The sequence below is a fragment of the Balearica regulorum genome, chromosome 3 (assembly GCF_011004875.1).
Source record: "Balearica regulorum gibbericeps isolate bBalReg1 chromosome 3, bBalReg1.pri, whole genome shotgun sequence".
Classification (NCBI taxonomy): Eukaryota; Metazoa; Chordata; class Aves; order Gruiformes; family Gruidae; genus Balearica; species Balearica regulorum.
This window is the reverse complement of record NC_046186.1, coordinates 29,758,072-29,784,942: the sequence shown is the minus strand read 5'-3', so window position 1 is coordinate 29,784,942 and position 26,871 is coordinate 29,758,072. Positions and strand designations below refer to the sequence as shown.

The 26,871-nt window shown below is 36.9% G+C and overlaps 1 protein-coding gene across 1 annotated transcript in view; it reads left to right on the top strand.

Moving 5' to 3' along the window:
- EYS (eyes shut homolog) overlaps positions 1-26,871 on the top strand; it is a 906,089-nt gene that overhangs the window by 719,329 nt on the left and 159,889 nt on the right. The window contains 1 exon segment of the mRNA XM_075747398.1: positions 18,474-18,638. Within this exon segment, the coding sequence (XP_075603513.1) occupies positions 18,474-18,638 (165 nt within the window).

Sequence of the window (26,871 nt, the reverse complement as noted above, 5' to 3'; positions counted from 1 at the left end):
ATATATAGGTGGATTTATTTCAGCTTTAAAGAAATAAATATCTAACATAATAATGGGGTTTGTTTACCAAGTTGTCCATGATTTTATTAAAAAGGAGAAAAACAACCTAAATGTCACAGCATCATCAGCAGCTTCATTTTAAAATGACTTTTCATAGTTTGCTGGGAGAAAAGAACAGCAGATATACAAACATTAAACCTCTAATTGAGATGTAATAGATGACATACAATTATTATTTGTAGCTTGACAAGGAAGATGTACGAATTAGTAGACATGCAAATGTCAAGCATAATATAAAGTTACTTGTCCTGAGACTTTGTGTTCTTGTGTGCCACAGTATTTTGTGTGCTTTTTTTGTACAAAGCATTGATCCAAATCAGAAAAGGAGAGAACACTCTTACTGAAGCCAGGCTCTGTAGTTTTTAACAGTTTCAAGCAGACAATTGCTCCACTCACCTGTAACCAGAAATTAATTCTTCGAGTCCTTGAATTGATGTGGATTCTTGATACGGCATCCTGATACAGATCTGTTCTTCCGAACTGCAGTTCCATAGGGTCACAGGAAGTGAAGAGTAAGTTTGTACAACATACTTTGTACTTCTAACATAACCACTTGGCTGTCATCTAAGCAGTTCATTCAAATGAAGCAATTTTCTTTTTTTTCTTTTTTTCTTTTTTTCTCTCTTCAGACTGGAGAGACAAATTCCGTCTGCCTTTTATACCCATGAGTGAAAAATATTTCTCTTCTCTTTCTCTTCTCTTTTCTCCCCTGTATCTTCATCACTTTTCTTTCTCTGGATCAATCACATCTACAAAATGCTTCTGGACTCAAAACTCCTTGCAGTGATTATAATGTCATTTTTCTTATGTTATTTGCTACTAAATTTTAATACTGTCTTTGAAGATGTCCCATAGGATACAAATGTATTAGTCTGATAAGACTTGCTCAGACAGACTTGAGAAGGTGCTATTCAGAACGATTTCCTAATGAAATAATTAATAACTAGGAGTTGCTAAAACACTTCTGTCTAAATATGGAAAGTAAATTAATACATTGTATACAAATTCATATGGTTTCATTCTGTGTTTAACGCTGGAATTTACTGGATGGATTATGCCTGCATTTCCTCTCTAAACTTTTGGCCTGAAAATTTCCCTTTTAAGACAAGTATGGAAAAAAATGTAGACTATTTCAGATATCTTCCCATGGTTGTTGGAAGCAGCATATAAAAAAATGTGCAGTGTCACAAAGTAATAAATAATGCAGAATAACATAAACGACCACAAGCAAAGAAGTTGTTAGTGTTTGCACAGTGTGTTTCATCAATAGTTTTTAAGCTTTGCTTGGGAAACAAGTTTTGCAGCTGTGAAAAAAACCCAGGAGATTGATTTTTTTCTTTTCATTTTAATTTGGAACATTAAAAAGAAAATGTGATGGTTACTGAAATCTATTATTTTGAGATTACTGTCATTAGAAACTCATCATGGCTTTTCCAAACTTGAGCCAGTTGGTTCTTCATTTTTGCAGAAATTCATGTCTCCAGACCTGGTATTCCATAATCTGGAAACCCCTGGATGATCTGGGGAGTCTCCTGAGGTGCAGGATTTCCTTCACCAGAGCTGGAGACCAGGGGATCTGAAGATTTCTAGATCCTAAGTAAGGAAGTGGGAGGTCTGACCTAGTTGACAGCACAGACTGCCAATGCTTCCAGTTCTGTGTCGGGTTCCTGGGAAAACTGACATTGGCAGCCCACTGCCACTCTTTAGGACAAGTGTTGAAGGATGAGAACCTAGAAGTCCATCTCAGTACATACTGTATTTTTACAGAGTCATGTTTTATCTGTAATTATTGTTATTTCTCCTTTTTTGGTAGTCCAGCTGTCCTTCTAGCTGGGAGCACAACCCCTTCAGGTGGTGTAAATCAGTACTTAAGTGTCTCATCCCTTAAACATGCTTCTGTTCTATGAATTTAGCTGTGATATTTACATGAAGGAAACTGCATATTATGAAGTGCTTTTTTCTCAGTCTGTCCACAGACATTTGTACTAACGTGAGGAGGAGTGTTTTGGCAACACTGTGGAAAGGGGGATCTATATTTCAAATGTATCCATTTCTCATACACGTTCTCAATTTACTTTGGCCTTACTTCTAAAATATGTATAATTTAGTAAATTGCAGAAAGGAAGAATTGCTTCCCTCACATCTTTTTCATCCCTGACTTGAAGGGAAGACTGTTCTGATTTTACATTACATTGAAGTCTTAAATGGAGTACTTTACATTCACTGTGCCACAAAGAGCTCAATATCAGCCTCCCAGTGCTGATTTTTTGTAATTACTACTCAGCTGTTAAATAGGTCTTATAATGGAAAACTGTTAGAATTATGACTTTTTCTCCCTAAGAAAATGGTGAAAGTCATCCCAGTACATGAGAAAAACATTGACATCAATGAAAGAAATATAGACAATTTTAAAATCTATGAGAGAATGTAACACACTATTTAAAAGAAGATAGTTAATTGAAAATAAGATACCACAAAATGAATTCCCTACCTGAACAATTACTAAAAACAAATTTTTATTAAAAATTACTAAAATTAAATTTACTTCTTTTTAAGATAGATTGATACGACTAATGTATCCTGCATGTGATAAGTAATTTTTTTTTTCCATTACACTTACTTAGACTTTTGTCCCTCAAAACACAATAATAATAAAAATAAAGAACAAAATTTTTTTAACACTTCAACAGCACAATACAGGAGACTTGGATGTGGTTTCTAAGACAGAGCTTTTTGTCTTTTCTCTACATCGTTTGGACACAATAATTAAAAACTGTGCAGTGCAGTGAGTTCTATAGTACTGGAAAACCTGACACAATCTTCAGTTAAGTTCTATTTGCTTGACTGTAGCAGCACCAAATCTTCAGATGAAAAGAGGATCTGTTTCCTTAGAAATCTAAAACTGAGCGGGAATCAACCTAATTTGGAAAAGATTTAATTGACACTTTTCTGTTAAATATATAATTTGTATTTCACTATTTGTTGATACCCTAAACCAGCTTTGGATCTTTTGCTTTGCTTTGTACAGTGCAGTCTCCAAGGAGATGTACCTCACTGTGTGGGTAGGTGGAATATGTGCTCATAGTGTGAGAACATTCTGGAGCTCAGTGGCTTACGAATTGTGAGTCCCTTTTACTTCCACAGTAGCTTCCTGCTTTTGTCTTTAGAACAGACAAGCTTCTAGTAGCACAAGTGCAGTTACCTTCTGAACTGAGCCAAAAAAAAAGCACGCTGAAACATTTTAGGGGCTTGTACTGGTTCACTGAAAAATTCTCTTAACATTGACATGTTTTATGCTTTTATTGCCTCATAACATTCATAGAATCATAGAATGATTTGGGTTGGAAGGGACCTTAAAGATCACCTAGTTCCAATTGCCCTGCCATGGGCAGGGACACCCTCCACTAGACCAGGTTGCCCAAAGCCCCATCTAACCTGGCCTTGAAAACACTTCCAAGGAGGGGGCAGCCACAACTTCCCTGGGCAACCTGTTCCAGTGTCTCACCACCCTCATAGTGAAGAATTTCTTCCTAACAGCTAAGCTAAATCTAGCCTTCTACAGCTTAAGGCCATTACCTGTATTTGTGCTTGGAATTGCCTCGACCCATGTGCAGGACCTTGCGTTTGGCCTTGCTGAACTTCATGCGGTTCACACGGGCCCACCTCTCAAGCCTGTCCAGGTCCATTTGGATAGCATCCCTTCCCTCCAGTGTGTCAACTGCACCACACAGCTTGGCGTCGTTGGCAAACTTGCTGAGGGTGCACTCAATCCCACTGTTCGTGTTGCTGACAAAGATGTTAGACAGTTTTTCAGTCAATGTTTCAGTCTACAGTAACGTCAGACAGATTTGCTTTTATATCTTGGCTGAATAAGGCTGCTAAAAAAAATAAAGAATTATGCAAGAGGTTATGCATTTCTGAGTTTTCAATTGGCCACCTCATTAGTTTAATCCAGATAAGTTTGTTTACTTGATTGTAACATTCTTTTGCAATTTCATGTGGTTGTGTGTCTACCACACTGAGCCCAATTAAATCACTTTGAAATTATTGCTGCTGGCATTAGGTAAACATGCGTATTTGCAAATCTACCTGCTTCCCCAAAAGTTGCTCTCTTGTAATTGCCAAAATAACAACCAATGTTACAGCAATTCACATTTATTATTATTGATGTTGTTGTTATTATTATAAATATTAACACAGAAAATATTATCTTGAAATCAATTGGAAAATAATTTTGTAGGACCACTCAATAGTAGATACAGTCTATTGCTAATGTTTAAACTGATTATTATATATAAGTGGTATTTCTAATTTGGTACTTCCTAACTAATGGCAAATGTTAGGAAATGAGGGAAAAGGAATAGCAAAGATTTCTATAAAGATACTTCTCCATTTTTGTATTGGGTCTGGCTGAGACGGAGTTAATTTTCCCCACCGGAGCCCTCACAGTGCTGTGCAGTGTATTGGTGACTAGCAAGGTATTGGTAACACACCAGCGGTTTGGGTGGTGCTGAGCAGCGCTGGCACACATCAAGGCTGTCTCTTGCATCCCCCTCTCAGCAGCAGGCTAGTGGTGGGCAATATCCTGGGAGGGGACACAGCCAGGATGGCTGACCCAATCTGGACAATGGGATATTCCATATCATATGATGTCATGCTCTGTATATACCTGGGGGTGGGCCGGGGGCTGGGCAGCTTGGGAACTAGCTGAGCATCTGCTTTGGGTGGTGAGAAGTTGTGCTGTTCATGACTTGTTTTGTATATTCTTTTATATTTATCATCATCATCATCATCATCATCTTCCTTTTCTGTCTTACTAAACTGTATTTGTCTCAGCCCACTGGGGTTTTTTTTGCTTGTTTGCTTGTTTGTTTTTTCCTTTTCCATTCTCTCCCTCATCCCAGTTGGGGTGTGGAATGAGTGAACGACTGTGTGGTTGTTTTAGCTGCTGGTCAGGTTAAACCACAACAGTACTGACAGTCAGAAAATGAGAAATTTCAGGAACTACCTTTGCACCCTAAAGCTATGAAATCAAGCTCAGATTAGAATTCAGATTAGATTTACACAGTTCTGTAAATTATGCATCTATATGTCTAAATAATAATAAGTAATTCTAATCAAAATCTCCTAGGAAAGTAATAAAAATTTGGTGTGCACACAATGTAGCAATACATACAACTGTGTTTGTTATTTATATGAGCACATTAAATTTAGTGTGCTTAAACTACAGCTTCCACTTCACATATAATATTGATCATCTATTATCTGGTGCCAACCATATGTCAAATTAGTCTGCAGTGTTATCCAGATGGAAGACTCCTCTTAACTGACTAAATATGACACACACTGAAAAAGTCTGAATATTTTTCCAAATTAAACTTTTATAGCCAATTACTCATCAAGTATTTCTCTGATCCTTTGGGATGCGAATGTTAGTTTATGTGATCAAGCACCATTGCAGAGAATAAAATTAAACTTAGCTGCCAGAAATAAAATTTAAGTGACTGAAAAATACATTGATATCTCATAAAGCAAAAAGATAGTGTTAGAATTTTGATAAACATAAGAATTACAAATATACTAATAAAATATGTACACATTTAGCTGAGACTCGCTGTAAACCAACAGAAAGTGAAGCTCTTGGGTCGCATTCATTTGTGTAATAAAACAGTTCTCATTACAATGAGCAATATATGATCCCTAGTACATCAACATGTTATGAAAAGTCTGAGTTTCCAAACGTATTCCAACAGCTGTCTTTTCCCCCCTAAAATCCAACACTTTATTTCATTCCCTCCTTTTACCAGTTCATTAGGCTTGAATCAAAAATGTGAATGCTAATGTTCAAGTGGACCTTCTGTGATACTTTACAGAACAAATACATTAATGAGTGAACTTGAAAAAAAATTTTACAAGTTCTTGCTTCATTAAAATTTGCCATAATATGTGTCACAGTGACCTTAAAAGCAACCAGCTTTTCAACATCAAATATAGTAGTGCATTATGACAACTCCAGTGTAAATTATGGTTTGATACTCAAAGTCTACTTTAGATTTTTTCCTGTAATTGGGAGAGACTGAAAAATATAAACGAACATATAAAGGACCTTCATTTCCCTCCTAGATAGGACTTTTTTAATTAGATAAAACTCGTGCTTTTTTAAGGAAGATCATATTTCCTATCAAGTATGTGGAGCTTGAAGAAAATATTAGATAATAGCTTCCTAATTTCCTCTAAGTCAAATTCAGGAAGAGTTAAGCACTTATGCATCATTTTGAATGCAGGTGGTAAAATACATCTGATTACTAGTATCAATTAGGAACATTCTTTTCACTTCACAATCCAACATACTTCAGAGCAAAGTTATACATTTTTGAGATGAAACTAAACAAACAGAAAAAGATAAATGACTGGGTTGTTTTCAAAACTACTAAAACCAGGTAGTAAGATGCTAATTTTGTTTGTGGATTTGGACTAACAATGACTAGACTTTTTTTTATTTTTTCAACACTCAACTTCTTGACTATTTTTATACCTTCTGTTGAGATACTGCTGCCATAACTGTTTTCACAAAATCTTGCACTGAATATGAATGAATAATTTTCCTTTTCCCTTTCTCATGTCAGTCTGTTCCACTTATGCATCTGGTCTTACTTTACATGTCTATGTAATATCCATAAAAAAATAACAGAATGTAATAATTACACAGTATCTCTCAGCTGGACAGTTTAGCATGCTTCATGGCCATTAACTGAATAAACTTCATCTTATGACCTGTGAGACAGGTCATTTTCTTCCTTTTACAGATACACAGGAGCTGGCTGAAAATACTGAATTCTCATCTGCTGTAAACTGATGCAGTAATAACTTTGGTGATGTACAATTGAGGATCTAGGAAAAAAACCCCAGTCATTCTTTCCTCTTAAAATGTGAGGTTGGAAGAGGAACAACAAGGGCTACAAAATAGGAATATGAAAATAATTTCTTCTTGTGGCTCCCTGTTTCCTGAGCATATGAACATCAAACTGCTTTACTATGATTTTGTTTTGTCAGACATGCAGCTAACTCTTGAACTTCTCAGTATTTAAGGAATGCTAAAACTATCAACATATCAATTTTTTTCCCTGAAATGAAACCAATAACATTGGGTTGATTTACTTATTAGAGTGCAGCTGACAAAAAAGGAGGGTAACTTGATCTCTACGCACTAGGTAATGACAATTGCTATGTGTTTCGGATAACTATGGAATCAGTCATTTCCTTTATGTTAAACGGTGTGCATATCTCTTATCTTCTGTCATGCAATCTTAGCAGTGATATGGAAAGCAGAACAAGTCACATAAAAATTACCAGCTGGATCAGACCAGTAGGTCATCTAGCTCAATATCCTGTCTCTGAGCAAAACCAGTAACAAATACTTTGAAAGGGATATAAAAAAAAGAGCAACTATGATTTTTCCCAAAGTACATCACTTCAGTTTCCACCAGTCAGTGAGATGAGAATTTCCTGAGCTGTAGTTCCATTATAGTTGCTAGTCTGGTGGATTGTTTTTCCTGGTATTTTTCTTAATTTTTCATGGGGTTATAGGGTTTGGTTTTTTGGGACGTTTTTTTATGTGTTTTTTTTTTTTAATACATTTGATCCACTTAATGTCTTGTGGCAATGAATTACACAAAACAAATATGCATTTTGTGAAAAGTTATTGTTCATTTCCTTTTGATTTTCAAGTCTGTGACCTGATAGTATCATTGAGTGCCCTTACTTTTTTTGTTACAAAACACAGAGTGGTCATTTCTTACATTTTCCTCTGCATGTTGAATAGGCCTGATCTGTTTCTCACTCTGGAAGCCATACCATCTCTTTGGTCAATCTGCTTCTGTTCTGTGTTTCGTCGTACCTTTGCAGATGCATGTCACGAGGCTGCCAGGAAAATTCAGAAGAGACTTTTAATGGCATCACCTGCTTTATTTTCCTAGAATTTTTTAAACTTTTTTCATCTAATACTGCTCCACTTGTATGGCAGTTTACTTCAATGAAAATGAAATCCTGCTGTTCAGGATTGCTTATGTGACCCATTGCCTCTCAGTGCTTTCTCGGAGTCTTCACGTTTAAATATACTCTCTTTCTGCCATTCGAAGCCCCTAGCTATCTGCAAAGTAAGAAATTAAGTCAGTGATCTGAATTCAGATCTCCTAGTTGACAGCGGAGAGCATTATCAACAAGGCACCAGGCTGGCCTGATAAAGAAAAACTTGTGCATTTTATTCCATAAGGATTTTTTGCCTTGTAATATAGGAGTTCAGTTACAGCAAGCAGAAGGGTTTTGTGCATTGAAACCAGTGAATGAAAACAGCAAGGGTGAGATGTATTTTGTTTCATATTTTATTGTCTGGAAACAGCTGAACTCACCTAATCAATTATTTCGTAGATTTCTGAAGTTACAGTCATTGAGGAAATGGTTATTGTATTTCTGTATTATTGTAGGTGTATGTGACGCCTTATGAACTACCCAAGTCAGAGTTTGTATGTACCAGACATAATCCCTAGGAATTGTCTCTATCATATTTATTTCACTTTGATTTTCTTCCCACCATGAACATGAGATAAAAGAATGCGTTACTCTCAGGTAGTTAAATTTGGTTCCCTGGGATATTCTGTGAGCATGAGATGGATAGATCAAGTCACGTATTCATCAGTCCCTTGATATTGCTCCTAAACTGATTTTTTGCCTGTTGTGAACACCTCCATTCTTGATAATATGGAAAAGGTTTGCTGCGCTGGTCAGCAAAGTTTTTATCATCTGTGCTTCTACTATATTCTTTGAGTGATGGAAAAGAAGAACAAACACACAGAATCTGTCCATAAGTTTCAGATCTCTGTCATGGGATATTTACCACTGTAACTGAAAACTACAAATAGAAAATTCAGAGTTTTAGCCCCTAACTATTCTGATATCCTGTTCAGTTCACATCTTTAATATTTCAACTCAGAACTACTATATTAACTTGTTTTTGCCTAAAGAAAATCCTCCAGCAGGCCATTTGGTTCTGATGTGCAGACATCAAGTGAGAATTGTTCATCTAACTTCAGATATTGCCGGTGTACATGTCAACAGCTAAGCTAGGGATCCTCAAGTTCTTTTACAGCAAGTGGAGAGAAATAGGTTGGTTGAGGTTGTGATTCATCTGGCCTTTTAGAAGTTTACTATAAGGTGAGAAGAATCATATCCTAGGATTACACATTTCTCTTCATTATTAAAGAGGATCAAGGACTTTCAATGCAGTTAGCTACCCTGTAGATTGTAGACAGGTTGGCCAGATGTCTGGTCAGATCTCTCCTACCAGAAGACAAATGCATTACTTCCCTTTTTAGGGTTTTATGGTGGTTTGGTTTTTTTTTTCTGATACTCATCCTTAATATTAAAAGTGCTAGTTATTTCTCATTTGAATTTATTTAGCTGTGGCTGATGCAGTTGATCAGTCTTACTTTCTTCAAGATTAAAAAGTCTATTTTTAAAAGATTTCAATAGAATTTAATAAAAAAATTCAGCACTAAGCCGAACTTACCACAAAAAACAAGCAATGTAAATGGAAAATGAAAGACAGGAGTGGAAACAGACCGATTACAATTTACTAGCAGTGGAAAACTGTACTCTTCCCCTTACTGCTGTTTATTTTCCACTAAGACAAAGTCAGATAGGATCATAATAGGAACTTGTTAAGGCTTTCTCAACACTTTCTTGTTATTATGTTACTATGTGTTATTATGAAAATTGTAGCCAGTAATATCCCAGATAAGCTATTTATTTCAGTAGAAAAGCCTTCAGTTAAACAGTTAAGTATTATTCTTAGCAATATAGAATCATGGAATAGTTTGGATGGAAGGGGCCTTTACAGGTCATTTGTCCAACCCCCCTGCAACGAGCAGGGACATCTTCAACTAGATCAGGTTGCTCAGAGCCCTATCCAAATCAGCCTTGGGTGTTTTCAGGGATGGGGCATCTACCACCTCTCTGGGCAACCTGTTCCAGTGTTTCACCACTCTCATTGTAAAAAAATTTATTCCTTATATCTAGTCTAAATCTATATGTACTGTTCAGGGAATCCGAGACCCAACTATGTAGTCTCTGTTATGAATTTTTGCAGGTATTGTATCTTGAAGTACTTGTAGTGTCCTTTTTTACCCTTATTCCTTCCAGTATAATTGAGACCTGTAAAACTGTTACATTACTTGTAGTTGATTATGCCTGGTACTTACAAAGTCTTTTTTATATGTTAATTTTGTTTATCATTGTATTATGTTGCTTTCTGATCATTGATGAAGCTTGTACACAGATAGGGATCTGAGTTTGATCAATTTAGGTTTTAGACACCTCTATATCCTTAAAAATACAGTTTGGGGACAAAAATTCATTAAGCCATTTTGCTTATTGAAACAGGGACATACTCTGACCCTAAAAGAACTATATGGCTTTGAGAAGTTGTACCGCATTAGTTTTCTCACTATCCTCTATTGGTATAGTGTCACATTTGTCATTGTTTAGTTTTAGTAACAGCTAATATTTCAAAAAGTTACATTCTTCTCAAAGACCTTAAATGTAGGTCAAAGAATCATAACACAATTCCTTTGCAGAAATTCTCCATACTACAGAACTGCTGTGCTGGTGACTCCATTATGTTCCCACTCCTTCTTGTGGGGGACATGGTTGGTAAGTTCCTATTGCCCTTCAGTTTTTCCCTAGTGCAGTAGTCTCCAAATTATTTTGATTGCACACCCCATCAGTAAGAAATTTTTGAGGACACTGCCAATGTATGTATATGTATTTATTGATAAATTACATATATGTACTACTTACAGTTCTAATATTTTTCTTCTGCACCTCAGTGAATTGTCTTGCATACTACCCAAGGTGCATGCACTCCACTTTGGAGACCGCTGCCCTAGTGGAACACTGCCTTGGGGTCATGGACAGAGTTGACAGTGTTAGCAGCCCCAGGAGAGAATAAAGTAACCATTTCTTCTCTCAGCCTGTCCTGTGACATAAAGGAAGTACAAACTTACTTACAAACTTACAGTAACCATCTTAAAATATGAAGATCTGTAAATGTTACTAGAAAACAGCATAAAATACTCTCATACCGTGATGGAGTCTTATCTGCACGTTGAGCTGGCATCATTAGTATTTCTGTTATTAGCTTATTGTAGTTCAGCATATGCCCTCTTTGCCTCTGATTCATGGAATCTATCAGTGTGCAGCCGTGCTCAGTGTTGCGTGGGACTTTAATTCCTGCTAATTCAGAGTTTAGTAGGAGGGAAGTGGAAAAGAGATTCCAGACAAGCAGCTTTGCCCGTACTATTCTACCTGTGTATTTCATCACAAACCTAAAGACTTTAGGCTCTTCACAGAGTCACAGAATGGTAGGGATTGGAAGACACCTCTGGAGATCAGCTAGTCTAACCCTCTTCCTAAAGCAGGATCACCTAAAGCATGTTGCACTGGATCGCATCCAGGCAGGTTTTGAATATCTCTGGAGAAGGAGACTCCACAACCTCTCTGGGCAACCTGTTCCAGTGCTCTGTCAGCCTGAAAGTGAAGAAGTTTTTCCTCATATTGAGATGGAACCTCCTGTGTTCCAGTTTGTGCCTGTTGCCCCTTGTCCTGTCACTGGGCACCACTGAAAACAGTCTGGGCCCATCCTCTTGACACCTGCCCTTTAGATATTTATAAGCGTTGATCAGATCCCCTCTCAGACTTCTTTTCTCCAGGCTAAACAGACCCAGCTCTCTCAGCCTTTCCTTATAGGAGAGATGCCTGAGGTGATTTGCCTTCTGGTTCTCATCTTGGGAGTCAGCTAAGGAACATTTGTCACTGCTCTGGTTGGCCTGGCTTATTCCCCAGTTGGATGTAATGGCATGAGCATTGCCACTTTGGACCCCACCCCCCGAGTCCTTCAGTTTAAAGCCCACCTCACCAAACTGACCAGCCAGTTGCCAAAGATTCCTTTGCCTCTTCTATACAGGTGGATTCCCTCCCTCCCTAACAGGCTATAGTCATCAAAGAATGTCCCGTTGTCATAAAAGACAAAACCCTCACAACAGCACCAGCCATGTAGCCAGAAGTTGATATGTATTATACGTCTATTTCTGACTGCGCCCTTTCCTCCAAATGGTAAAATGGAAGAAAAGATAACTTGGACACCAATGTTTTTCACTTGCACCCCAAGGGCTTTATAGTCTTCCATGATTCTGCCCAGATTCTGGCTTGCAACATCATTCATGCCCACATGAAAGAGTAACAATGGATAGTGGTCTGTGCTCTTGTCAAAAGTTGTAGCACCCTCTCGTCAGGTGTCAGGTCAGCAGATGGGCATCTCGGTGCCCCTTAATAGAGAGTCATCCACTACTAGTGCTCGTTGTTTCCTTTTACGGTATCCACTGTGTGCCACTGGTACAGTTTCTCCTTGCAGACCTTGCTCATGGGTGTCTACAGCTGTTAAAACTTCATATTGGGTCTGGTTGTGAAGCTGGAGTGGACAGTGAAGCAGAGTCTGGCTTTTGTGGGTCACCAGGGTCTAAGGTGCCTTATTCTCAATGGTGTCTGTTACTGGAGCTTGGTTATGAAAACACCTATCTATCTATCTATCTATCTATCTATCTATCTATCTATCTATCTATATCTATCTCTGTCTCAGGTCTTCTAATACTGCACAGCTTTTTAACTGTTTCCCGCAACTCAGCCACCTGATGCAACAGATCGTCAATCTGTGCACACCTTGTGCAGGTACTCACCTTTTCTCCAGGAGAAGGGTCGGGGCAGTCGCTGCAACCTACTGCCTGCACTGAAGTCTCCTTCCTTACCAGTTCTGTCTAGGTGGATGCATCAGAAATGTCAGGGAAGATGTTCTCTGTAGGAACACTGGTTTTAGCTTTGAGACAAGTGCTCACCATTTTGGCAGAGACCTAGAGCACTTCCCTAGGCTGTGGACCTACAAGCAGGTCACAGGGCCCTCCCTGTACGCCCTCCCACATGAACTGCTGGGATACGCAGATTCAATCAATTACATCTAGGAGCAACAACTGATTTTTCAGAACCATAGTTCTATCTTAGTATAGGTTCTACTTGTTAATACATGCATTTTCTACATTTTTTTTCCTAAAAGTTACTTTTTATTCCACTTTTTTCACAGTGTATGGGTGTTTGTTTCAAGGCTACTATTCTGTTAATTTTTAGAAAGAGTGTACAGTAACCATATTTGTGTACTATGTATGCATGCTAAACTTAATTTAAGATGTATTTTCACTGTCTGCCATTACTAATTATATGTATAAATTGAAAGCATTTATATGTTTGAGACAATGATTTCTTATGGTCCATAGAATGTCACCTTTTTTAGAGTCCTGTGTCAGGGAATTTTGTATTACTATTTAACATATGGTTAATGGTTCTATAGTTATCTGTATAACACAGCAGCGACTTGACAAGATCTTCACTTAGAATGATGGTGTTTCTTTTGTTTATGGATTTCTTGCAATTTTGATAAAAATGTTCCACTATCGCAGATCTCCTAGAACTCATATCTTTATGAAATCTCTCAAAGGTTATTACTAAGTTCTTCCAAAAGTACTGTGAGTGTCATTAGGTTGATCTTGATAAGCTCTAGAAAGAGTAATGCTGGGCGTGAGGCTGCAGTTTGCTGCAAACAACTGTTTGCATTGCACTAAAGTATTCCCTGTTATCAAACTGTTTGCTGATATTACTGAATTAATTTCAAATGCTGGGTACACTCTTAAGGATAAAACATGAGATGTGAAAAATGATTCAAAAACAGGGTTTAGATTTTGTTACTTTTGCCAAATCCAGAAATACTCAAAAGGAGTTGCTTGTTGCTTGACAAATGTTGAGGGGTTTAAAATGTGTTTCCACTATACACAAGATTAGAATACTTAGACGTAGGGGATATTGCTACAGGCGCCCTTGGGATGTTGGGGTTCCTACATGCTCTTCACTGTCTTGCTATATGCTGGGCTATTTGCTTGACTAATGCTTGCCATTGAATTACAGTTTTGTCTCCAGCTCTTCTTTTGTAATTAAGTTCTCATTTGTGTATTAGTGTACTCAGAATTAGCTTTATTATTTATCAAGATTTAAGGAACAAGAGAATATGCATACTTAAAAACAATTTTGTTGTTACAGAACAAAATTACAAAAGATAAAACTACTAACTAGTAGGATTACCAGTAAAGATTTTCCTTTCCTTTCAATCACTTCAGCTAGCTTGTGATGCTTGCAAAATGGAAAACAGTGCTCTAGAGAGTTTTCATGGGTACATTTTCCTGTAGAGAGGCTGTTCTGTCAGAGCACGCTCCCTGTGCCTGGGAAGTTCTTCCCTGCAGGATCTGTGGCTACTCAAACCTTTCCCTCCCCTGCAGTGTGGGCCATTAAAAACGCAGCTGACCATGTCCTATTTCAGTACTTCTCAACTATTCAATTGAAATGCTTCATGGTTGATTCCTCTTGCTGCATTGGAGTTTTTCTTGGTGTCTTGTGCTTAAGAAGCCCTTGGTGGCTTCTTTGCTCCATTGTGCTATCTGTAGAGGTTGTATTCCTTCTTCTGATCTACACTGCAGATAAACAATCTCAGTTTGTGTGAAGATGAAAGACCAAAGAGATATCCACTGTTTAGTTGGATCCTCACTTAGGCCCTTCATCCAAGGACCGGACTAAACCCTGTGCTCTCAGTGACTTCTTTACTGATGTTATACAGTTGTGACAGATTGCAACTGTCGTACAACTTTAGGACAGAGAATTAATGAGGATCAGCAGACTAATAGCCTGGACATCATGGGGAAGAGACTGTACTCTGCACCTTTGCAGTTCTGAATGGCTTTATTGGCCAAGTATGAGTTTAAGTATCTGGTGATGTCTCTGTCTTTTCTATATGTCTTTTGCAGATTCCTGAGAGGACTTTACTAGATTGGTTATGGAGGCCTAGCACTGCGGGTGTAGTCACTACCATTGAAATAGCATTTTTCTCAGTAGTTTTGCCTATCCATTAGTGCAGAGACCTCTGGATGCAGGGTGCTGTACTCCCTGGAAAGTTGCAGGTCTTCATGGAAGTGTCTTCTTTATCCCAGCCAAAGGACTGATGAGGTTGTCCTTCCTTTCAAGATTGCCCGGACATCCTGTTCCCCCTTCCCCTTCTCTCTCTCCTACCCCTCCCCTTCAGCTAGCTGAAAGAAACTTCACAGAATATTATTTTTAATGTAGAAACTAAATTGTATCAGTTAATCTCAAAGTTGAGTACTTTTTGAAAACTGCTTAATAAAAGACATTTTAATAGCTTTAGCTGCAAGAGGTACCACTATACTGTGAGTACTGTACTACACTGAGGTTTCTGAAGGCACTAAATCTGTAGAATAAGAATTAATGTTGTCTGCACAGAGCTTCTCTGTGAAAGATCACAGATCACCAGATCACTGAGGTTGGAAGGGACCTCTTGAGATCATCTAGTCCAACCACCTGCTCAAGCAGAGCAGGATCACCTAGAGCAGGTTTCTGACAACATGTCCAGTCAGATTTTGAAAATATCCAGAGATCAAGACCTGACAAACCTCTCTGGGCAATCTGTGCCAGTGTTTGACCACCCTCACAGTGAAAAAGTGTTTTCATATGCTCAGGTGAAATTTCCTGGGTTTTGATTTGTACCCATTGCCTGTCAGCAGTCACTGCTGAGAAAAGCTTGGGTCCCTCTTATCCATACCCTCAAATCAGGTATTGATATTGAAAGATATTGATAAGATCCACCTGAGCCTGCTCTTCTGCAGCCTTAGAAGTCCTGGCTCTCTCAGCCTTTCCTCATATGAAAGAGACCCCAGTCCCTTGATCATGTTTGTAGCCCCACACTGGACTAGCTAGATCTGCTAGTACTGTTTCCCTTGAAAGTATGGATTTAATTAGACAAACGGCTTTCTAATAATTATGTAGGTCTGCTTGTGATTTGCAATGCCTATGACCTTTACCTCACCCTCCAAGGGAATTTTTTTCATCCCATGGGTTTTTTTCACTTTCTCCAACAATCCTGATTTTTCCAGATCTATCATTTAGAAACATAACTACTTCTTGCTTTCCTGCCTTTCTTTTGCTGTCAGGTTGTGGTGGGTTTTTTTAATCATAAAATCTTAGAATCATAGAATATCCTGAGTTGGAAGGGACCCATAAGGATCATCAAGTCCAACTCCTGGCTCCACACAGGACCAGCCAAATCAGAGCATATGACTGAGAGCGTTATCCAGACACTTCTTGAACTCTGTCAAGCTCGGTGCTGCGACCACTTCCCTGGGGATCCTGTTCTAGTGCCCGACCACCCTCTCAGTGAAGAACCTTTTCCTGATATCCAACCTAAACCTCCCCCATCGCAGCTTCATTCCGTTCCCTCGTGTTCTATCACTGGTCACCAGAGGGAGGAGATCAGCACCTGCCCCTTCGCTCCCCCTCATCAGGAAGTTGTAGGCCGCGATGAGGTCTCCCCTCAGTCTCCTCTTCTCTAGGCTGAACAAACCAAGGGACTTCAGCCTCTCTTCATACGTCTTCCCCTCTAGACCCTTCACCATCTTTGTGGCCCTCCTTTGGACACTCTCCAATAGTTTTATGTCCTTTGTGTACTGTGGCGCCCAAAATTGCACACAGTACTTGAGGTGAGGCCACACCAGCACAGCGTAGACTGGGACAATCGCTTCCCTAGACCGGCTAGCAATGACATGCTTGATGCACCCCAGGATACGGTTGGCCTTCCTGGCAGCCTGAGCATGCTGTTGACTCACGTTCAACTTGCTGTCGACCAAGACTCCCAAGTCCCTTTCAGCATGGCTGGTGTCCAGTGTCTCATTGCCCAGTCTGTATGTATAGCCAGGGTTGCCCCTTCCCAGGGGCAGAATCCAGCACTTGCCCTTGTTAAACCTCATGCGGTTGGCGATTGCCCAGTTCTCCAATCTGTCCAGATCTCTCTGCAAGGCCTCTCCACCCTCGACGGAATCAACAGCTCCTCCCATTTTGGTGTTCATCCACAAACTTGCTCACAACACCTTCTAGTCCTACATCCAAGTCATTTATGAAAACATTAAAAAGAACTGGCCCTAAAATGGAGCCCTGGGGAACCCCACTAGTGACTGGCCGCCAGCCTGAGGTAACCCCGTTTACCATAACCCTTTGGGCCTGACCCGTCAGCCAGTTGCTCACCCATCACACTATGTTTTTGTCAAACTGTATGCTGGACATACAGAGCCAGTATTGAAAGCTTTACTGAAATCTAAAAAAATGACATCAACTGGCTTCCCTTGGTCAACTAGATGGGTGACCTTGTCGTAAAAGGAAACTAAGTTTGTTAAACAGGCCCTTCCTCTCACAAACCCGTGTTGGCTGAATGAATGCCCTTCAGGCATGCTTGTTTAACTAGGGGTTTCATTTTGTTCTTTCTTCTTAAGTCAAATAAAAATGATGGAGAATAAACCATGTGCAGATGTCACAAACAAACAAAAAATTAATAAAGTGAATAAAAATTTTAAAAAGTAAATATCCACATACCAGTCATGCCTATGTGTAATAATCAGTCACAAATCCATTGTATAGTTTAAGTTCATTGAATAAAAATTTCTTTACAAAAATATTACCGGAGCTCAGACTGCTTTTCTTGTTGCACATTCCTTATTGATACCTCTGGTGATGAATTTGGACAGTCTTCAAGGAGCGTTGCTTAACCAAGATGCTTCAGGCATCAGGAAGACATTCTGCCCAACTTCAATTAGTTTTACTTTATTTTTTCTTGCTTGAGTGGTATTCACAGCTACGGGGGCGGGGAGGAACAAAAACATAATAAAGGTAATTAACGCAATAAATGTTGCCTTCATAGTTAAAAATTTTCTCTTGAGTTTATTTATTTTCAAGACAAGAGTAGTATAGTGCAAAAGTGCCCAGTAGCATCCTCATCATAATTTCAAACCCAGAACATTTGAGTATCCTCAAAATGAAGAAAACCTGTGTTTCTTATCTACAACTATAAACCAAAAATACTTCACAGGGATGTCATAGGACAAAAGTTCTGCGCAGATACATCTGAAAAGATTTGTGACAATCTTTTGAACTTTATGGCATCTTCTAGCAGTAGTCCCTCCTATAATGGTCTTTTCACTTCTGGTAATATGCAGATGTTAGAACATTTTCATTTTATGCATAATTAACTTGAATGTTTCAAATTCAATAAATTTATATGCATGCTCTGCAAATAATATTGTTGATTCCACTATTCACAGGTATTCAGAAGAACGGATATTTTTAAAAATGTTTTGTTGATTACATTGCATTTTATAATTTTATTTTACAATAAAGTAATAAAATTACCTTTTCATTATTGATTTCAGACACAGCACTCTTTTTTCCATCCTTCAATGGAAATTCTTATTTGGAACTACCTTCTCTGACATCTGTATCTGAGACCAGGACTGCATCTGGGCAGGAAACAAGCAATCTGACAACTCTGTACTTGACAGTGAAAACAACTGCTCTAAATGGCACAATCCTTTACAGTGAGTACCAGTGATACTTGAAGCTAAATATCAGTTTTAGCTCCTTCAGGTCCTTATTAACTTCACTGTACATCAGCTGGCATTTCCTATTCACTAGCAAAATGAGTCATTAAAATGCAGTAGAAGCCTTTTGGTATTCTAATGAATGATGCATTATAAAATTTGAGCCATTGTTCTTTGTGTTCCTCTGGAAAGTTCTTCAATTTATGACTCATTGAGCAAAACATAACTTACAACTGAAAATGCTGCTTCCTGACAAGAAAGAACATAGTAAGCATATGACTCCAGTAATAAGTGTTACAGCTCTAAAACACAAATGTTGAAGAAGTTTTGAAAAATTTATTACAGAGAAACAGCTTCTCCATAGTTGGATTGAGATTCACTGTTTATTATAATTGTGATCTTGGCTCCAAAGATTTTTTGACTTGCAGAAGTATCTTAAGTTCTGCAAATTTGCCATATTTCAGAATATTTACTGTGATTTCAGACTTCAGAGGAGTCTTTAGTGGTCCCTGAAGAGTATACTTGCAGACTTGGATGTATGCTTGTTAATAGTACATAAGTATGTTGCTTCTTGCCTGCATATTTCATTCCCTAGTATATGGCATGAACTTCTGAGACAGTATGCTTTTCAATAATCAGCAAGAAAAATAGGCTTCTCTGCCAGCTGAGTATTTCCTTATATATTTCAGCTTGTAATTTCTATCCAAACAGAAAACCTGGAAAGGTGATTTCTTCCTGAACCCAGAAATACCTAGAAAAATATGCCTGTGCAATCTATGTGATAGATTTACACCACAAAGACAAAATCAGGAGCATTTTCTGTTCACTGTAGCTTCCTAGGGTTTATCTACACAAAGAAATCTTACTAATTTAATATAAATTATTTTGATTAATTTGTGTTATTTTTATATTAATCTGCAAGTAATACATGTGAATTCACCTGTACCGTGTAAATATTTCTAAGCCAGAGTTAACAGTAGTAAAAACCTCATGACATTATTTAATTATGCCTTTTATTATTTTCTGTATAATACTTTCTTTAGATGTAAAACACTGTGGCCCCAAATCAAACATTTATGTTTACCGCTTTTCAAAATACTATCTTGAATCCTTGTATGTTATAGCTGGGTTGTTGCTGCAGCTGCCTAAGTTAAATAGCTGCAGAATTTTCTGAGAATCATAGATTCGTGGTGATGTGGCAGTTCTTTATGTTGAAGTGTTTCATACTTGTTAGTTATTTCACTTTCAAGAGAAGTTATCTGTCCTTCAAGAATTCAAGGATGGTCACTGGAAGTACTTTGAATATATTTGGCATTTAATGATTTTGTTTGCCTCATCAGTGCAAAGTAGTTGGCTTCCAGCCAAAGTTAAAGTAAAGCTTGCTATCTACCCATTAGCCCTGAGTAAGCATGTCTGTTTTAATAATAATAATAATAATAATAATAATAATAATCCAACATGGAAGTTTTTCTCTGCTCTTCTCAGGAGGAAGTGGTGTTTTCTGAAAACCTGGATAAGTGCACTGTACTCTTACAACCAGAGCCAAATTTGTTTCTATCACTACTTGCTGGAAAAGGCTTTGATCTGAAAGTAGCAAATTTATGAAGCTGGGGAGGGATGGTGGTTAGAGTAGATTTGAAACAAAATTTGCAATGCTGGATGCTGTTTGCCTGGTTTACTACTCAACTATTATACATAGTGAATCTGCTTATCTTTGCAAACATCGAATGTGCAAAATTTGTAACTGAAAATAAAATTCCAACTTTTTCACTATCTATGCTTTTTCATAATTACAAACAAATATAAGAGATTTGCTTCTAAATTGCATTTTATACAGAAATTGCACAAAGATGAACAGTATACCCTCTCCTTTTTGTTTCCATCCAGCTACACAAGACAGAGTTACAACCTAATCTTTATTTAGTAGCTGGTGTTCCACACTTTCATTCACAATCACCATTTAAAATGAAAGTGCATTGAAAAGCTTATTAAACTTGATGATTTGTTGGGAGCTGTCTCTGCCTTTTCTTTTTAGGTTTCTCCAATTATCAGGTGAGAGCAAGCCCATACTTGGAATTAATGGGCTCCCTTAGAGTAGTGTTGAGAATCAGATGAGTGTTAGCTTGAGCTTTCACACTGAGATATAACTCTATGTGGGCATGGAATCTCTGCTATGCTGCTTGTAAGTTTTCAAATTGTTTTGAGAAACCTAGAATTTGTCACATTTTATATGTTTAGTTCTGACCAACTGGTATGATAAGGCAGGCAATCTGCACATACTTCATACTTCATACTTCATGTCTTGCAAGAGTGGTTAAATGTTTTGGGTAGACAGTGTTCGGAGATTTAAGTATCATGGGATGAAGCATGCAGACTGCCTCGGGATTATGTACTGAGAGTTTAGGTGTAGCTGGAATGATGCTGTGAAAGGAAGACAGGGTGTGGATGCCTTTTTTGTGTACTGAGGGAGGACACCACACTGGGCGTAATAATAGTTGAATTATGCTCCATAATTTCATTCTCTGTATTGCAGTGAATCTGCTTCTACCATTGTTTTTAACAAAAAGAAATGTACTGATTTAACAAAAATATAGTTCCTTTATGCCTAATTCGGTTAAATGGATAAAAATACTGGATAATTCTAGGGACATTTTGATGTTAATTTGATGTACTTAATCAGTTACAAATAAACGCCACTGAATTAGGTGGAGAGACTGCCAATATAAACTATTCAAAATCATACCAAATATATTCAATATGCTGCTGCTGCCCCAAAATAAATTCTGTAGTCTTTCTCAGATTATGTCCTTATAATTGAAACAGTTTCTGCTTTTGAATATCAGAGAAAATATTAATGTTCCAAATTGCACTTAACTAGAAATGTTACTTTTGTGTGTACAAATACACAAAATCTTTCAGTACCAGAAGTAGAAACTAATGGTTTTGTCTCCTACCAAACATAAAATTTAAAAGCTAATAGTCTGAAACTTAAAGCCAATCACACATTGCAGAAAATCTCAAAAGGAATACTGACAAAGACAAAAAAAATGTTTTTAAGCTGCTAACCAAAGTGATTCTGCGGCTTTTCAGTCTTCTAGCTCTGTAGGAGTAGCAGGTGTACATTTGGGGCAAAAGTCTTTTATTTTAAAAGTAAAGAAAAATAATATCAGGAAGAAGAGTAAAACTTAGAGAATTTGCACAAGGGTTTGTTTCATAAATCCAAGCTAGTACCACTATTATTTAATCAGTTTAATATCAAAAGCATTCATTGTGTTTTTAGAAGGAAAAGTAATGCATAATGTGCACTTCATAATTTATATCTCTTTTTTTGTCAATACAATGAAAGACTCCGAGGAAATTCTGAAGAATTGGCAGTGGTTGGAGACCTTCAGTTCCTGCTTACCACACTCCAATAGATTTTAATGGAAATTGCTCTTTTGAGTAAGAGTATTTTTAAAAATGATAGTGGTTTTGATGTTATAATTTCCTTTGCTTAGTGAGCCACAGAATTTTAAGTCTTAACTTCTTTTTACTGGCCTCCCAAATATTTATACTCACTGTATATACTTGTCTTGTTTGTTGAACTCCTTCAAGATGCCTAGTGATTGCTGTTGGGTTTTTATAATGTTTCTTATTAAAATCTGCAGATTTGTATTTCTCTCTGTTTGAACCCCTGACTTATGTAGGAAAATACACATGGCAGGTAAGACTGGACATCTCAAGGCAGGTCGTGCTCTTCAAAATAAGCTACATCTTAAGAACAATGACATATAATTGAACATGAGTAGCAGCAGAACAGAAGTAAAAACAGTATTTAAGGAGAAAATTTAAGCATTCTATACTATCTGAACAAGCCTTTGGATTTCTGTGGCCCATGTAAAGACTGTAATAAGGAAAGGGAAATGAATGTGTACCATGAGATTCAGGAGATGAAAAATGAGTACACTTTCCTCTGGTTTGAAGTGCACATTTATAAATGCCTTTTTAATCTTTTTGAAAAGAACCCGGCATATTTCACAGAAATACATATTCTTTATGGATTTAGAGGAAATAATAGCTGACTTTTTACCTGGTGGTAATTAATAGTAATTCTAAAGACAGTGCAATTCTCCATGAACTTCTATGTTTCTGTAAATGCTGTTAATTGAAGTGTATAACTGGATTTTTGCTGGGTAAAAAAAAAGATTCTTTTTTTTTTTTTCAAGACAGCTCAAAAGCATTGGTTTATTTTCCTGATTACAAAAGAGAACCAGAAGTATAAATTAGTTGAAAAAAGAATGTAAGTAGAAAATACCACACTTCTTAACTACAGGAATGCCTACAACTTTGGAGGTTATTAGCTTTTTCTTTATAGGAATTACAGTAGAACAAGTGATGGTTGTAATACTAGCACTGAATTCCTCTGCAGTGTATCAATGTAATGGAATCTAGACTATTCCAGATTCTTAAAATTCATTTTTCTTATTAAAGGAGATCTAGATAAAAGATATTAATTTTCCTGGATGTGAGAAATAAGGGCTCAGTAGAAAAATTACACATGGCACCTTTTCATTTTCCCTATACCTGCATCCTGCCTACCCTTCCCTTGTTTACACCCTCTATGTCTTTTTCAGCTGAGTACTTCTTGGGTTCCTTCACATTAGGGGAGATTCTGGAGCATATTTCATCTTATCTGAACATAGACTTCTAAAATGACAGAAGTTAATTCTTCCCTCAAAAATCTGTTTGTAAACACAGGTAATAGAAACTCCATAGACTAATTATCTAAGACATGGAAATCTGATCAAAGATGTTTAAAGCTGTTAGGTTAGTCCTGCCTGAGAGTTTTGATCTTCACCTGCTTTAATTTGTAATGTCATATACATCCAGGTATATCATAACCATGAAGTTAAATGACAGGGGAAAAAAAAAAAAAAAAAAAAAAAGAGTAATTTTCAGCTTGTAAAATAATTAAACCATTCGAAAATGATGTATATATAAATTATAAATGTTTAGTGTTTACTGTCATAGGATAATTATAACTTCAATTCTTGCTTAAATTAATTTGATCCCAATTGCATAGAATTATACTCTTCAATTTTATCTTGAATTTATGTTTGTCTTTAATCTGAATTCTCATACTTTCCCTGCATGGATGTTCTCTATATTCTTAGATAAGAGACTCTAGGTTTTGGCACATTCTTTTTTCCTTAACTTTTCAAGGGTTCTAGTTCCTCTTGCATGTTTTGATACAGTATATGTGTGCCTTAAAAAAGCACTTCAAGGATTTCCTTCACTTTCCATTTCTCACTGACATACCTTCATCTTGACTCCCATGGAAATATGAAGAAATGTTTGCCTTCCAGTTTCACTTTCCAGATTCTGGCAACAAAAAATAAAATAAAAATAATTGGCTGGAATTTCAGGCAGTTGAAGCATTGTCTCTGATTTTGATTATATCTGACTTGAGTTATTAGTCTCAGAAGGTTGGGGTTTTTTCTAGATAACGTACTCATCCTGCATCTAACCTAATAGCTGTTCAGCTATCAGTTCACACTTTGTGTGGAAAATTGTTAATACGGTATTTCTGAGGTGTTTATAGAGATTTTGTTACAGCCGTATTTGAGCCCTTAACATTCTTTAGAACATTTATCTTTGCACTTTCTGGAAAGATAGCATGGTATTAGTGGAGAACCATGCATTTGTTTCCTTTCCAGTTATCCATATCTGAGACCTCCATGGACCTGTGTCACAGATCCCTCCTTGTCCTTTCATGCACCCAGAGAGAGGGAAGAAAGGAGGTTCAGGATGCAGTAGTATCAGTTCAGTTTTCACCCCGACACTGAACTGGGACAGCTCCAGGAACCTGGGATAATTTTTACATGATTTCTAACAGTCGTTTTACTCACTTTTTCTTCGTTGGTTCCCAGTAACATATCATACCTGCATTCCCATTCCCTTGTTACCCCTAAAGTAGATCTTTACCTGACTTGCAAGATTCCACTCTTTTTAGTGACCAGTAGGTTTTCTCCTAAGGTTAGGTTTCTGCTAAGATAAGGGAAAAAAGAAAAAACTTGGATCTCTTCCTGGCTGTTGAATACAGACACAGAAAGTAGTGGAGGACTGCATATCTTGTAGAACTCTGATACTGTATTTAACACTAATTACATCTTTGCTTTACATTTCTGCTTAGTCTTCCTCAGCGTCTTTTCCCCTTTCTATAGCACCAGTTTCTTTCCCTTATTTTTGCTCTTTCTTTTTTGTTCTATGTCTCTGGTAATTAGATTCCTTTTCAAATAATAGAAATGTTTGCTATGATTATGCATATAAATACTTAGTTATACATGAATGTAAAATACAATATTATATACATTTGTAAAATAGAAATCTCTCTAGTGTTTTGTGAATACTATGTGCATATATAGATTATCAAGAATTTTGTAATTTATTACTTCTGTATGAAGGCACCAAGCTCTCCTGTAGTTCTGTCAGATTAACATAATATCCTTCATGAGTTCATATGCACCCTCTGTTCTTCTTCCATCCTTGTTTTTTGCTCATTGCTCTGTCTTTCATTTTCCCTTCTAACAACTTCAGAAGAGAAGCTGCTGTTGCTCTGTTCTCTTCAGCTGTGCTCCTTTTAATAGTAGTATAATTCCTGCTTCTGCTGCTTTTTTGGAGCTGTGCTACCATCAAACAGCTAAGAAGTGAACTATCAGCAGAAAGTTGTCTTGAGGCTAATGTACTCACTAGGTACAAGAACTACAGAATTATAAAAAAGGGTTAATGTTCCTGACATTTTCATTTTCTGTTCATACACTGTTTTCAGCAATAGCTCCATAATTAAGGTTGCAATAAGTTTCACACATTCATAAAGCGAAAATTCTCTGTCTTGTCAAAAGTGTTTTTCAAAATAGAAAGAAAATCACAGTGATCTGCTTGTTTCATAGAATCATAGAGCATTTTCAGGTATATTTTGCTAGAAAATAATTATACTTTTTTTTCTAATTAGTCCACTTTCAGATAATTTATTTTACAAACACACTTGATTTTACCAGGTGGTGATGAGGTACCATCTATTTCTCTGGCAGATAATTAGTAAACATTTAATTACAGTGAGAAATCTCAGACAAGATGCTTTTGGTATACAAATGGATTTGAATCAGAAAGTATGCATAAGAAGAATATTTAAGAAGTCAGACACTTAAGGGAAAACATAAAAGGATTAAAACTTGTATCTATCTTTACGTTCTACAACAGCCTGTGAGGATCAAAAAAGGAGATCTGTGCCTTCTCTACTTGTTCGTATTCACATGTCTGAAAATAAAGAGAAGTGAGCACTTAAAAGTATTGGTGCATTATTGTAATACCTTTTAGCAGTTAATGTAAATACATATGTAAATATATATAAGAAAATAAAATTTGTATATACAAACCAAGCTTACTTATAGACTACCTCATAGGCAGAATATGAGAATCAGTAACTGTGCTGGGCATGTCACTTTGCTAAATCTCACCATATTGTTGTTGAAAAGCATTTTCCTATTCAATGCCTTTACTAGCAAGGATTTTTTTTCAATGATTGGTTGAGAATAACAAATACTAAAGAGTAACTGTTGTTTGTAGAGGCTACCACGAAATAGACTGTCTGTTAGAAACATGGGGAAAGAGATAGAATGTGATTTATAGAAAATGACTACATATGTCAGAGGCAAAGAAACTAATCCAAGAAGAACTGGTTTGCACATTATTTTTAATAGATTATAAAACATCATATGATTTAATACAAAGACAAATGTACTTACCTTCTTAATAATGATGTTTTTCCTAATTATTTTCATTAGTTAAGAAGCATACAAATGGTAACAGTCAATGGACTAAAAATGTCTGGAAATTTTGCAGTTACTTTATCTTTAAATTGTGCAGAATATGAGGAGAATTGTCTTTAAATGTGTCATGAGAAAAAGTTTGAAAATATGCATAATTATTATGTTTGTGCCAATAAAGTTTAGCCATCTTTTGAGAAATATTTCTTTGTTGAATACGGTATACATTCTTACAATTTTTTACTCTTTTCCTTATTGATTTTACTTTTTTGCATGATTTAATTTCATCAGCATGTCAAAGCAAATTGTGATATTTAGCCACAAAGCAAAATAAATTGCAAGTGGTCATAAAAAACTGATACAGTTATAAAGTTTTACTTCATCATTTTCACTTTTAACAGAGTCAGCATTATGCTGTTCAGAAT